Source organism: Hyposmocoma kahamanoa, unplaced genomic scaffold, assembly GCF_003589595.1.
Source record: "Hyposmocoma kahamanoa isolate Upper Pololo Valley unplaced genomic scaffold, ASM358959v1 198, whole genome shotgun sequence".
In the NCBI taxonomy this organism is placed as follows: domain Eukaryota; kingdom Metazoa; phylum Arthropoda; class Insecta; order Lepidoptera; family Cosmopterigidae; genus Hyposmocoma; species Hyposmocoma kahamanoa.
In genome coordinates, this window is record NW_020653723.1 from 420592 (window position 1) to 433502 (window position 12911).

The following is a 12911-nucleotide window of genomic DNA, read 5'->3' on the forward strand; positions in this document are numbered from 1 at the left end:
GTTATGTGATAACTCCGGCTTTTTGAAAAAATTAAATTGAATCGATTTTCAAGAAAGATTCTTTACCGATACCTCAGTATCGGTCCCATTCAAATTTGAAGAAAATATGCCTCCTCTAAGGGTGGCAAATTAGGGGCGAGTCCAGTTTATCCGATTTTACTCACTTTCCATTAATCGATTTCAACAAAACCTGGCAAATAGATGTTATTCCACAAATTTTTGAGGACGGTTTTTTTCTATAACGAGAAGGAAAAACGTATAACGAGAAGGAAAAACGGTTGTATTTGAGGCATTATAGTCAAATTAGTCTGCATGCTATCATACTATTTACGAGCAAGTGTGATGAAATATTTTTTAGAGTGGAGCATTCAAAATGATCGATATTTATTTATTTTATTGAGGGATAACGAACAATTGTACAAGGGAGGGATATAAGGGGAAAGGAATGCCAAAGATAATATGGATAGACTGTGTGAAAGATGACATGGATAAGAAAGGTGTGAGTATGGAAATGACGGATGATAGGGGAGAGTGGAATAAAAGTACATGTTGTGCCGACCCCACCTAGTGTGGAATAAGGTCAGGAAGAAGAAAAACTGAAGGAACGAACAATTTACAAAGTGAATTGCATACATTTTTTTACTATCGTTATCAACCTCCTAAGAATGTATTATTACGAATCTCGCAAGTCGTAAACACAAAACAATAAATACAGTAGAAGTGGTTAGTTAGCATCCGACGCGTGCCAACTATAGGTCTCGAAAGACCTATCTGAGCTCAGTCATTTTCGCTTTGTATAGTATGGTTGTGTTATTCTTTCGTGCAAATTCTCTAAAATCCTAGAAAAATGCCTTATTGTGCTGTTTTTTAGTGCGAAAATTATGGCTGCTCCAAAAATATTACCCGTGGTATTTCAAATCATCGGTAAGTCTTATTTGAATAAATTTTAAGTTTTCTGTTCATCGAAATTTTTTTTTGTTATAAGAAACGAAACTAAAGCTTATACCCCTGCAATATGGTCGCTTCTTTTTTAGACAACTAAATTAATCACTCCAATTCGTCGTCGTTCAGCAATTAACCGCTAGATAGCAGCACATAGATTGAAATTTCAATATAATATCAAAACGGCGTAATTGACAATAATAGGTATTGATGGTATTGGACTTTCAACGATATGCCAACAGGGTAAAGTTGAAATTATATTAACAAACCAGAATTTCTTATATCTTTTTTAAATTTGAAACTACGGCCAATGAATATCAAGATTTCGGAGTGTTTCAAATTAAGATTGTGTGAATTTTGACGACATTGGTTATGATAGTAATCGAGGCTTAACTACGACACTTCCATTGTTTTTCTTTACTTCCGTGGTCGTAAATAACGGTATAGCAATCTACCATATAATCCACAGATCAAAATATGAACTCCTTCCCTTGAATACGAAATTGTCTAAATAGTGTTTCAACAATTCTCGCACCCGGAACGCTTTCGCGGCCGCCTCTGTGTGGCCAAGCATTAACAATATACTATTCTTACATCTATAAAAAATTGAGATTCCAAAATGACGGATGTTCTTCATCCCTTTTAAGTCTTACTGTAAAGCCTTATACATAATTATAGCAGTTGCACACAATACAAAATTGCACATGGCACCGTCAATAATAATATAAAGTGACCGAAATTGAAAAGTAACATTTTTGGAAAACTGATGAAATTTATATTTCCAATGAACATTGCGTCAACCTTGTCAACATTATATTTTGGTAATTTTCTATTATTTTTGTAAACAGCCATATTTATTTACTAATATTATGCTAATCGAATTTTGTCGAAAAAAAATGAAGAAACAAATAACAAACTAAAAATAGAACAGATCCAAATATTAAGTTGGTGTAGTGACCATTCGAGACATCGAAATAATAAAATTAAATGACGTACGACATAAAACTTTCCATATCAAATGAAATTGATTCCATTGAAATTTTTTTTTAAATAACTCTGCTGGTTTGGTATGATTATGAATGCAGATCGAACACAGATTTTTTTCCTCGGCTGCTGTGAGGTTATTCAAAAATCCCTCACTAGATGTCACTATACCGAAATGTCAGTACAAAAATCTATAATAAAAACACATAGGATTACATTGACGACTCGGTAACTGGACCTGTGGCTCAGATGGTTAGAGCAATGCCTTACTGGCGTACTTACATATAGACAAACACAAATTACACCCAAGAGAGAAATAAATGTAGGCCATACAAATATTTTCTCCGGCCCGGGAATCGAACCCGAGACCTCGTCACAGAGGCAGTTTAGATATAGCCCCTTTATAAATTCCAATGTGAAGATCGGGCAAACGGAACGTCGGTTCATGACACCCTTCGGCCAAAATCCGCATTCATGAAGGTCAACAGACGTTGAGTTGGTACTCTCACTGCAAATGAATTAAAATTCATATACGATGTAAAGGTAATGGCTGCGGTGAGAAGGTTATTAAAAAATCTCTCTCATATGGCACTAGCGGCGACGAATGCCGAAAAGTCAGCACAAAGATCTATAACAAAAACACATATAAGAACTTGGACGACTCGGTAACAGGAGCCCGAGGCTCAGACGGTTAGAGCAATACTACGGTGCAGCATGGACGTAGGTTCTAGTCCCACCGAGTCGACGAAATTTTTCCGTATGTTCGAACTTTATATTCATAAAATCAAATTGAATTTAGTTAAATTTCTTTACTTTTTTCAACCTCCGTGTACACTGGGTCTCATATGCCTTTCTCATCCAAATTTTCCCCGCCACTTTGACATCGGCTGCTTACCCACGTTCCTGTACAGTTTTCTGGATCGTCACTCAGCCTATTTGCCTTTTTTTTGAGTGCGCGAGGAATGCTTCATGCATACCCTCTAGGCCCGGGAGGCTTAAGGGTTGTGGGACTAACCATGGAGGTAAAGGGCATATTCAATAAAACCCCTACAGCTTAATCTCTAGGTCAGGGGTTGTTGGTGTCGTGGCATCTAGAGGATTCACACCATTAGATGCACTTACAGCATCTGCCTGCCCATTTCCACATTCTGCTGGCTAACTGAGTTATATTTATAATTAAGTTTAATGAATGTAAGGATGTTATGTATCAACATTTTGTTGGGTAATTTTCCGAAAATTACCAAATAGTGGAAAGAATTCCGGAAAAAATCCCGAAAAGTTTGAAAAATTGGAAAAATATAATTTCGATGGATTATATTGTTCTACGCTTAGAAATATCTTTTGAAGTTTTATTTAAAATAAACTTATAACTTAATAACTTATTAAATAAAAAATAAACTTGTATAAGTAAAAGTCACTTAGAGAAAAACGAGATTTAAAATGATTTCACAATAGCGAAAAAACTTTTTTGTTGGCTCCGTCGTTTTCGTCCAGCTATTTCAAGTTTTGACAGGTGTCAACGTATAATGTGAAACATTAAAGGAAAAATATTGGAAAAATATCCAGAACAATATTTATTTTCCTGGATAATATAATTTATTCAAAATGGAAATTTTTCCATGACCCAACACTACACCACCACGATATTCAATTATTTTTTTGTGAAATTACTCCACTAGTTTGTTAAAATTATTAATACAAAAAACACTTAGAAAAAAATCCTTCGTTCCGGCTGGACTCGAACCAACGTCTTCTAGCAAACCGTGCCTGACGCTATGCCAACTAAACCACGGAACAAACCAGCGGACCTTACGAATTTTTTTACATGCTTGTTGCAGATATTCGTTTTGGTATTTTATCGATTTTTCTACCGTAGCGCCATCTGTGAGGAATGTATTTCTTCAGTCAGCCAGGTACCTTTACAGCTACCAGCAGCTGGCTAAAGATGTCGAGTGAAGAAATAGATTTCTCACAGATGGCGCTACGACAGAAAAGTCGTTAAAACAGTAAAACAGTTATTTTTGTATTTGGCGCTAGCCAAATGGAACATTTGCCTAGTGTCACGTAAAGTATTTTTGTTAATAAATACGTAATTTCTCAAAAAATGTTATTCTTCGATTTCGTCACTTTATTATTGAAGGTGAGAAGTAATTTAGCCTTCTAAGTCTCTGTGTACCTCAAAATATACATAATATGTCAAGTGATTCAGAACTATAGTCCATTTCACATAGGATGAGTCCTGGGACAGGTTACAAAAACCAACCAGGTTACAAAAAGGAATAATAAATTTGTCATAATGTATTAAAAACAAACTATTTTTGTTGCAGTTGTAATTTTAAATAAAAATTACAGTACATTAAGTAGAAATAAAATGAAATGATAAAGATAAAAATAAATCACCCAATTACTTGATGCGTAAAGCGGAATATTTTATTCATAGAGATTTGCATCATAAAATCGATAAATCGAATATCGCGTCAATACAAGTGCATACACCTTGAATGTTGGTCGTTTCTTTTTTTGTTTTGAGCTTTGCGTGATGTTTTTAGAGAAATTGTTCAAATTTCGTTTCGTTGCAGTCGATTTCATGCTCGGAATTTGATTTCTTTATTAGTTGTTTAGTTTTTTTTTGGTGACTTAATAACATACTAACTGAATTCTTTCAATTTTGTTTATTATTTGTTCCTAAATTATTTTCTATAAATCGATGTCTCTTCGTTGCAAATTATCTTGATTAGATATTTAAATCGATTTTTTCATTCGATTTTACATCACCACATATCTAGAAATTTCAAATCTAAAACGTCACTCAATCATGCTATGCGCTTTATAGAAGAAAAATTCACGAAGACTTGGATATATGGTTTCAAACACTGCTTTTCTTTTACAGAAAGAATGAAAAGAAAAAACAACAATCATGCTATGTGAAATGAACTAAAGAAAACATTATTACGAAGATTACGACGCCCAGTGTACATTATAACGAAAACATAGCGTTCACATTTATGAAAAATACGTTTTTCATACAAAACTGAGGGCCTACTACTTATAATACTACTACTTATAATACTTGCTTTGGCCTGAAGCATGTATATGTACACATTGTGATAGACCTGCATTGGGTATTTAGCGCTTATACCATCGTACTTTGGTACATCGGTCTAGTATGATTGATAGGTAACTGAAACTAATAAATAGGGAAGTCTTTATCAACATATTGACCCCAAGCATGCAGCCCGCCTGTTAAGTCGGTGATACGCTCTTTGTCATGAATGTCCAAAGCATCGATCACGCGTTTGGCAGCAATTTGAGAGTCGTTGCCTCGACGGCAGATGAAGGTTACTGAAAAGAATAATGATGATAAGTGACGGGACGAACAGTTGTGGGCCTGGTGGTCAGCGACACGCCTGTTCATAACAGTTGCAGTGCCACTCAGAGCTTTAAATCGCAAGGATCGGAGGGGCACTGCCACCGCGCCCTTCGCTCTGAGACATAAATTGATAAGTGCTACGTGACTAATTTCACCAGCACCCTTCAAAACCGGAACGCAGTAATGCTGACATTATTGCTTAAATAGGTTTTAAGTGCTTCCCTGGACGAACTCTTTGACCAGGAGCTCTATTGCTACTAAATCTAATTATAATTTAAATATTACCTTCACGGCAACAAGCCTTAATGTCCTCAAGCAATGCGTCCAACTTTTCGTCCCTCAAAGAGTCAATAGGGTAGTTAACAGCGCCATCTATTGCGCACATTCCGAACTCGCTCGGATTTCTCACGTCAACCAAGAGAGGGCGCTCCGTTTCATTTAACTTCGATGCTAGTTGTAGCGCCGTGATGCGGTTTTCAGGGGGTAGTAGGTGGAGATCGAAATCCTGAAATCAGTGATAATGAATATAAAACAAAGTAGTAAACTACTGCCAGTGGAAATACAGCGAACTCAAGTAAAAACAAAATTACAATTGTTTCAAAAGAAACTCATCTACGCTGTAAAATTCATTATCCAATAAAAGGAGTTTTAGTCTAAATAAAACGGTTTGTCGTTTGTATTTTCAAATATATTATGTAGGCAGCAAACAAGCATACTGCCCGCCTAATAGAAAGCGGTAACCGTCGCCTATGAACGCCTGCAACACCAGAGGGCGTCACGAGCGTGTTGCCAAGCCTTTAGGATTTTTCTCAAACCTCTTTTGAAGGACTTCATTTTTTTATACATAAAAAATAAGTGTGCATTTGACCTCCACCTCACCTGATGGAAAGTGATGATAAGGTCGACGATGTAGCATGCACACCTTAATGCCTATTCATTCTCGACTTGAAAAGGTCCAAGTTATAGCGTTCGGGGAATAAATCCGCAGGTAGAGAATTCCACTCTCTAGCCGCTCGCCATATAAGTGTGGAAGCGAAAAGCTTCATGCGAATCCTGGGAATATCCACAACATAGGGATGGAATCCCAGGCCATGTCTAGTCCCCCGATGATGGAAAGTGGTAGGCGGAATTACATTATGCAATTCCATCGCACACTCTCCGTGATATATCCTGTAAATTACCGAGAAGCGGGCTACTTTGCGGCGGTGTTCAAGGCTCTGCAGCTTCACCTCCACTAATTCCGAGTCACCTATAAGCCTCTTGACACGCTTATCAATTGAATCCAAGGTGGCCAGTTGGTATTTAGCAGAGCCATCCCATAAATGGCAGCAGTACTCCATAAAGGACCGGACTTGTGCTTGGTACAGCTAAAACAACTGTCCGGATGTGAAGTAACGCCTCACCGTGGAAAGGATGCTAAGCTTCCAGGGTGCATTTTTGGCTGTGGACTCAATGTATCTGCCTAAGTTCGGATTAGATGACAGGTCCATTCCAAGTAGCTGGTCGGCTATCGGTATGGAATATATCACGAAAAGTCGGAGTCAGGTGAAAGGGACTCCGTTTAGTGGAGAAAAGACACGCCTGCGTTTTGGTAGCATTAAATTTGACAAGATTGGCATCGCCCCAATCGGAGACTGCCTTAAGTGTCAAATTCAAACGACTAACCATGGACTCTCGACAAGACTGGATTTCTTCTCCACTGACCCTTGCATTGGTCAAGTGCCTGTCTACAACTGTGCTGTCATCTGGAATTAACATATCATTGATATGCAGCAGAAAGAGAGTTGCAGACAGTACGGAACCATGAGGAACTCTATCTATCTAACGCCCGATGTTTCGAAGAGTATTTCATGCTGTATTCTTGCGGGAAATCCCCGACAGGGAGTTAATTCCGCAACCTAATTGACGTGGGAGAACGATCCTCTGAAACCGTACAGTATGAGATCGACTCGGTTTCAGAATGGGAGGATGGTGGAGTTTGTAACACTTTTCAGGTCTGTGGGTAGATATCCGAAGAATCGGGGATGGGTATCGCAACGCTCGGCCGGCGGCCGTACGTCACTCATAAGTGATCAAGTTTTGACGCGCATAAACTATTACATATTTATCATAGATCTATTGTGAGTAGTCATTATACGATGTTTATATTTTAAAAAGTTTCTGCAGGATCAGTGATCTTTTTTTACACCTATTGTAGTTCTCAGTGCACGTTTTTGAAGAATAAACACCCTATTTGACTCAGTTACTCCACAGTGCGATGCTGTATGACATTAACGAATGAAATATGCAAAGTACGTCTGCCGTAATAGGAACAAGAGGACGCAGTTTCCTTTTTGCGTATGTAGCACTTTCAAGTTTTTCACACAGATACTTTATAATTGCTTTGCAGTTTAAATTTGAGTCTAACGTGAAACCCAAGAATTTACAAGTGTTGCTCTATGGAACTGTAGAGACGGTAATTGGCCATGTTATAGAATTTCTTCAACAAAAATCCTCGGTAGAGTCCCGTTTAGCTCTTGCAGATGTCTCGATCAATGATATTTGGAATAAATATTGTAAATGATAAATGTATAAAAATATTAGCAGCTGTAGAGCTCGAAGTACTGCCACCTTCCCTATTTCTGCCACCAAGCAGTAATGTGAGCATTACTGCTTTCTGGTTTGGAAGGGTAAGTGTGCTTGTGAAATTACAGACAAATGGGACTTGTCAACTTATGTCTCAGGGTGACGGTCGCAGTGGCAGTGCCCCTAAGATCTTTGCGATTTAAAGCTCTGAGTGACACTGCAACTGTTTTGAACAGGCGTGTCGCTTACTACCAGGTGCACGACTTGTTCGTCCCGTCACTTGGCATTATAAAAAAAATGTTTATTTACAAAGCAGTCTGCGTGGTTTTCATGGTGTCGTCTCTGAGGTCTCGGGTCCTATATTGTCTCGGGTCTGGATGTTTGTGGTACCGTCGTTGTAATTAATTAGGATATCAAAATGTGTTTATGCCCCCTGTATCAGTACTCTGCTGAATTACCGTTCTGGACATATGATTTCGATTAAGATGTATGAGTGATTGACTAAGTGTCGTATTCTAGAAATCTACTCAATGCTCAAGTCAGGGTTTGAGTATGGTTTAAAGCACTCGAAATCATACTCAAGTCCCTGCCATTAGGGTCGTATTTCCAGTGCTTGTGTTGCCAGTGCAATCCTGACTTGAGCGTTGAATAGAGTTCTAGAATACGACCCTATGTCTCACTCGTCGGTAAGACTTCAACCTGAGTGTTTTGTTACATTTATAAAAGGTTATGGGCACTCATGTTTTTTTTACAAAAAGGGTTTTTAGCGCTAGTCAAGGATTAGATTACCAGTTAGAAAATAGATATTTTCGCGAGTAATCTGTGACAGAGTTCCGAAGATGTCGGCTAATTCCGGTTTCCATAACACAAGTGCTTTTGTTATTTACTTTGGGATCAGAGCAACGTGTGATGTTGTCTAATTGACAAAGAGCAATCCCTAGAGTGCATTGCTCAGTCTTCTCAGGGAAATCTGGATCTAGTTTGTGCCCGGCAGTGGAATACACTGTTTTGGTATCCGAGGTTTTATTTTTATTATACAGGGTGTCCGGTAAAGAATGGATAAGCCTCAAATGGCTTATAGTAAAGCTTATGAACGTTCAAAAAAAATACAAAGAAAAATATATCCCATGTAGTACCTAAGATATTTTTTTCTTTAAATTTAATTATTTTCACCTTATTTTACGTTTTTGTACACCACGACTACAAGTTAATCAATTCCTTCGGTTTTTTGGTGTCATAATATTCTACATTAACTGTGCTAATAGATAGGCAGTAAATAGTACGACTAACCATGGCACTTAAATTTTAAAAAAGTTTTGCATTTTTATTCTTAAAGGGCAGAATACAAAAATATTCTTATCACTGAAGAAAACAGTTTTTTCCGGTTTTATAAATTCAAATTTTCGAGACGGACTCATGGAAATGACGTTTAGTATACCAATTTCAAAATAGCTTAGTAGTGTTCGACCAATCAAACATTGTTTAAGCTCAGGCCAATTAATACTCAAAATGCAAGGTGGCTCAACTTACGTGTCCGGGAGTGTAATTTATGTTTACTCAATATTATTATCTAGATGTTTTTTTTTTATGATACTAAGTGAAGGGAAGAACAAGTGCGCCTGATGCTAAGCGTCACGCCTGCTCATAACAGTTGCAGTGCCATCCAAAGGACTTTGCCACTGCGCCCGTCCCCCTGAGACATAAGTTGAAAAGTCCAATGTGCCTGTAATTTCACCAGCACCCTTACCCTTCTAAACCGGAACGCAGTATATCTCGCATACCGCTTTGCAGCAGAAATAGGTAAGGTGACAGTACTACCTTGGACGACTTTTACAAGGCTTTTACCGCTACTTCGGAAATAGGCAAGGTGCCAGGGGTGGTAAATAAAACCAAAATAATTTCAATAATGAACACAAATTTTATTACCAAAACACAATCACTGAATCATAATTAAAGCTTGCTATTTGTTACTATTATATAATTTATTTATTAAAAACAATATAATAAGTTTCTATTCTAATCCTTTGTACTTCCTACGTCAATAAATATATAATGGGCCGTAGGTATATAAATACAGAATCAATTTGCCAATGAAAATTAGATCTTCCGCCTTTGACACAGAATTTTCATTTCGAATATTGAAAAGTGACTGTGCATAGTGAAATATAGGTAAAAATGGGGTGAATACGAACTGCGGGGTGAATAGGAACCCCGGGTTGAATAGGGACTAAAAATCAGTAATGATAATCGTTCTAATATGTCTGGCACGCAAGCCTTTTAAGCAAGCTTCCATGTTATGGGCTTCCCATTGACCTTTGCAATTGGATCTCGGATTTCTTGAGTGAACGTTCCGTTCAGAGGTCTTAGAAGGCTACTCTTCCGAACATATGGCGATAGAGCCGGAGTTCCTCAGGGTTCCGTACTGTCTGCAACTCTCTTTCTGCTGCATATCAATGATATGTTAATTCCAGGTACCTTTGCGTATGCTATGACAGCACAGTTGTAGATAGGTACTTGACCAATGCAAATGTCAGTGGAGAGGAAACCCAGTCTCGTCGAGAGTCCACGGTTAGCCGTTTAGATTTGACGCTCAAGGCAGTCTCCGATTGGTGCGATGCCAATCTTGTCAAATTTAACGCTACCAAAACGCAGGCGTTTCTATTCTCCACTAAACGGAGTCCCCTTGAGCTGACTCCGACTTTTCGTGATATATCCATACCGATAGCCGACCGTCTTCAGCTACTTGGAATGGACCTGTCGTCCAATCTGAACTTCGGCACATACATACATACCTTATATCTCAGCTTAAACTGGATAGCGCCCCAGGTAGTGACGGCATTAAGCCATCGATCATAAAAGATGCCTGCAGCGAAATAGTGGTCCCACTAACGCACATTTACAACCTCAGTCTGAGTAGTGGAACTTTTCCTAAGAGTTGGAAGGTAGCAGTGTTGATACCCATACACAAGTCCGGTCCCAAAACACTACCAGAAAACTACAGGCCCATATCCCTGCTGCCAATTTTCTCAAAGATTTTAGAAAGAATAGTCAACACACGTTTAATGAAATACTTAGAGAAATTCCATCTATTATCTGATCGTCAGTTTGAGTTTCGAGGTGGGCTCTCGACAGAGGACGCCGTCGGACTTCTGGTAGGGCTGGTTTCAAAGAGTATGGACAAAGGGCAAAAATCCCTTGGTGTCTTTCTCGATCTTGCGAAGGCGTTCGACACAATTTCGGTCCCATTACTGCTTAAAAAGCTGGAGCTTTTTGGTATTAGAGGGATAGTGCTGGACTGGTTTCGGAGCTACCTTACCGACAGGTTCCAACAGGTCAGGATTTGCGATCACCTAAGCGAGCAACTACCGGTAGTACTTGGGGTGCCGCAAGGCAGTGTCCTTGGACCGACACTTTTCGTTATGTACATAAACGATATCCATGACATCAAGGGCCCTGAGCTGATATGTTATGCGGATGATACGGTGGCAGTTTTTCACGGCGATACCTGAAGCGAGGCACTGGCGTCGGCGGAATCTGGGATGTCGTCTTTGAAGGAATGGCTTGACAGCAACCTCCTCACGTTGAATCTTTGTAAAACAAAATATCTCTGTTTTCACAAAACCGCGGCCTCTAAACCATTGGCGCCTACCGAACTAAAAATACACAATTGCACCAGTTCCTGTTCTTGCTACTCTATTGATAGATCAGAACATATAAGGTATCTTGGGGTTCAGATCGATGACAGACTTTCCTTTAGGCACCACATCGCATGGCAGATAACAAAAACCAGACGACTAACGCATATCATGCGCCTCTTGAGTAAGTCTGCCGACAAGCCTACGCTAACATCCGTGTACATCGCCCTGTGTCAGTCTGTCCTAGGCTACTGTATTTCGGTGTGGGGTGGGGTGGGTGTTTCTACTATGCTTGGGCTCGAAAGAGCTCAGCGTTCGATACTTAAGGTCATGCTCAGGAGGCATCGCAGGCATCCCACCATAGACCTTTATTCGGAAGCTCAAGTTTTAAACGTCCGCCAAATTTACTTTCTAAAAGTATTTTTAATGGCTCACAAGTCAACGATTAGTTCACCGAACTATTCGGTTTTATTGCAAAAAAGAGTCTTTCGAATACCGACCAATTCCGTTAAAACGGCTTTCGCCAGGAACCACCTCGCCTTTAAGTTGCCTCTCATCTACAATAGAATCACTGGCGCCATCCCTGAAATAAAAACCTGTCGTATTTATAAAGCTAAAGTTCTTCTCACCAACTGGTTACTCAAATTATCATACCAAGACACGGAAAATATTCTTAAAATAATAGGTTAACCATACGCATATCATCATACACACTCACACACGCACACTCAATCATAAACACTCACAGCACACATCCTCATCATCATACGCTCTCAACACGCACTCTCACACTCACACACAGTCAAACACTCTCTCACAAAAACACACTCCCACACAAACCCGCACACAAAATCAATTTCTCCAATTTTCCCTTGTGTACTTTGCAAACAAATATTATATTTTATATTTCAAATAGTACATACCTAATAGTTATTCAATAATAGAAAAAAATACTTAATGCTTACAACTAAAAATAATCACAATTACTAAAAAAAATATATAATTAAATTCGTAACATCCGTTGTTACTTGCTCAATCGTTTCAAACTACACCACTTACTGTAACACTTGGCTCCCACGATACAGGGTTTCCCTAGTGTGGCAGCCACTGGCAAATTACACCCTGAACAACTGTTTTAGCAAAACTGTATGTTGTAACTTTATTGTAATTATGTATGGTAAATAAAGATATTTGTAAAGATATTTGTACATGGAATCCATGGCTAAAAATGCAGCCAGGAAGCTTGGCATCCTTTCCAAGGCGAGGCGTTACTTCACACCGGGACAGTTGCTTCAGCTGTATCAAGCACAAGTCCGATCGTGCATGGAGTACTGTTTGTCACTTTTGGGATGGATCTGCTACATATCAACTGGCCACCTTGGATTCAATTGACAAGCATGCCAAGAGGCTTATAG

The 12911-nt window shown here is 38.9% G+C and overlaps 1 protein-coding gene across 1 annotated transcript; it reads right to left on the reverse strand.

Moving 5' to 3' along the window:
• Positions 1–4781: 4781 nt before the first annotated feature.
• On the reverse strand, positions 4782–6786 carry LOC113226734 (adenylyltransferase and sulfurtransferase MOCS3-like). Its single transcript, XM_026459458.1, has 3 exons — positions 6700–6786; positions 5582–5801; positions 4782–5268 (listed from the first exon to the last, which is right to left on the reverse strand). Exons 1-3 carry the CDS (start codon positions 6784–6786, stop codon positions 5114–5116), a joined length of 462 nt encoding a protein of 153 aa, XP_026315243.1. The 3' UTR covers positions 4782–5113.
• Positions 6787–12911: the final 6125 nt, after the last annotated feature.

Excerpts from the sequence above, each read along its gene's own strand:
- LOC113226734 (XM_026459458.1), bottom strand. The coding sequence starts at position 6,786 with ATGGACCTGTCATCTAATCCGAACTTAGGCAGATACATTGAGTCCACA. Across the intron at positions 5,802-6,699 it reads AGCTTAGCATCCTTTCCACG|GATTTCGATCTCCACCTACT; the intron begins GTGAGGCGTTAC and ends CACTGATTTCAG. Across the intron at positions 5,269-5,581 it reads TAAGGCTTGTTGCCGTGAAG|TAACCTTCATCTGCCGTCGA; the intron begins GTAATATTTAAA and ends TATTCTTTTCAG.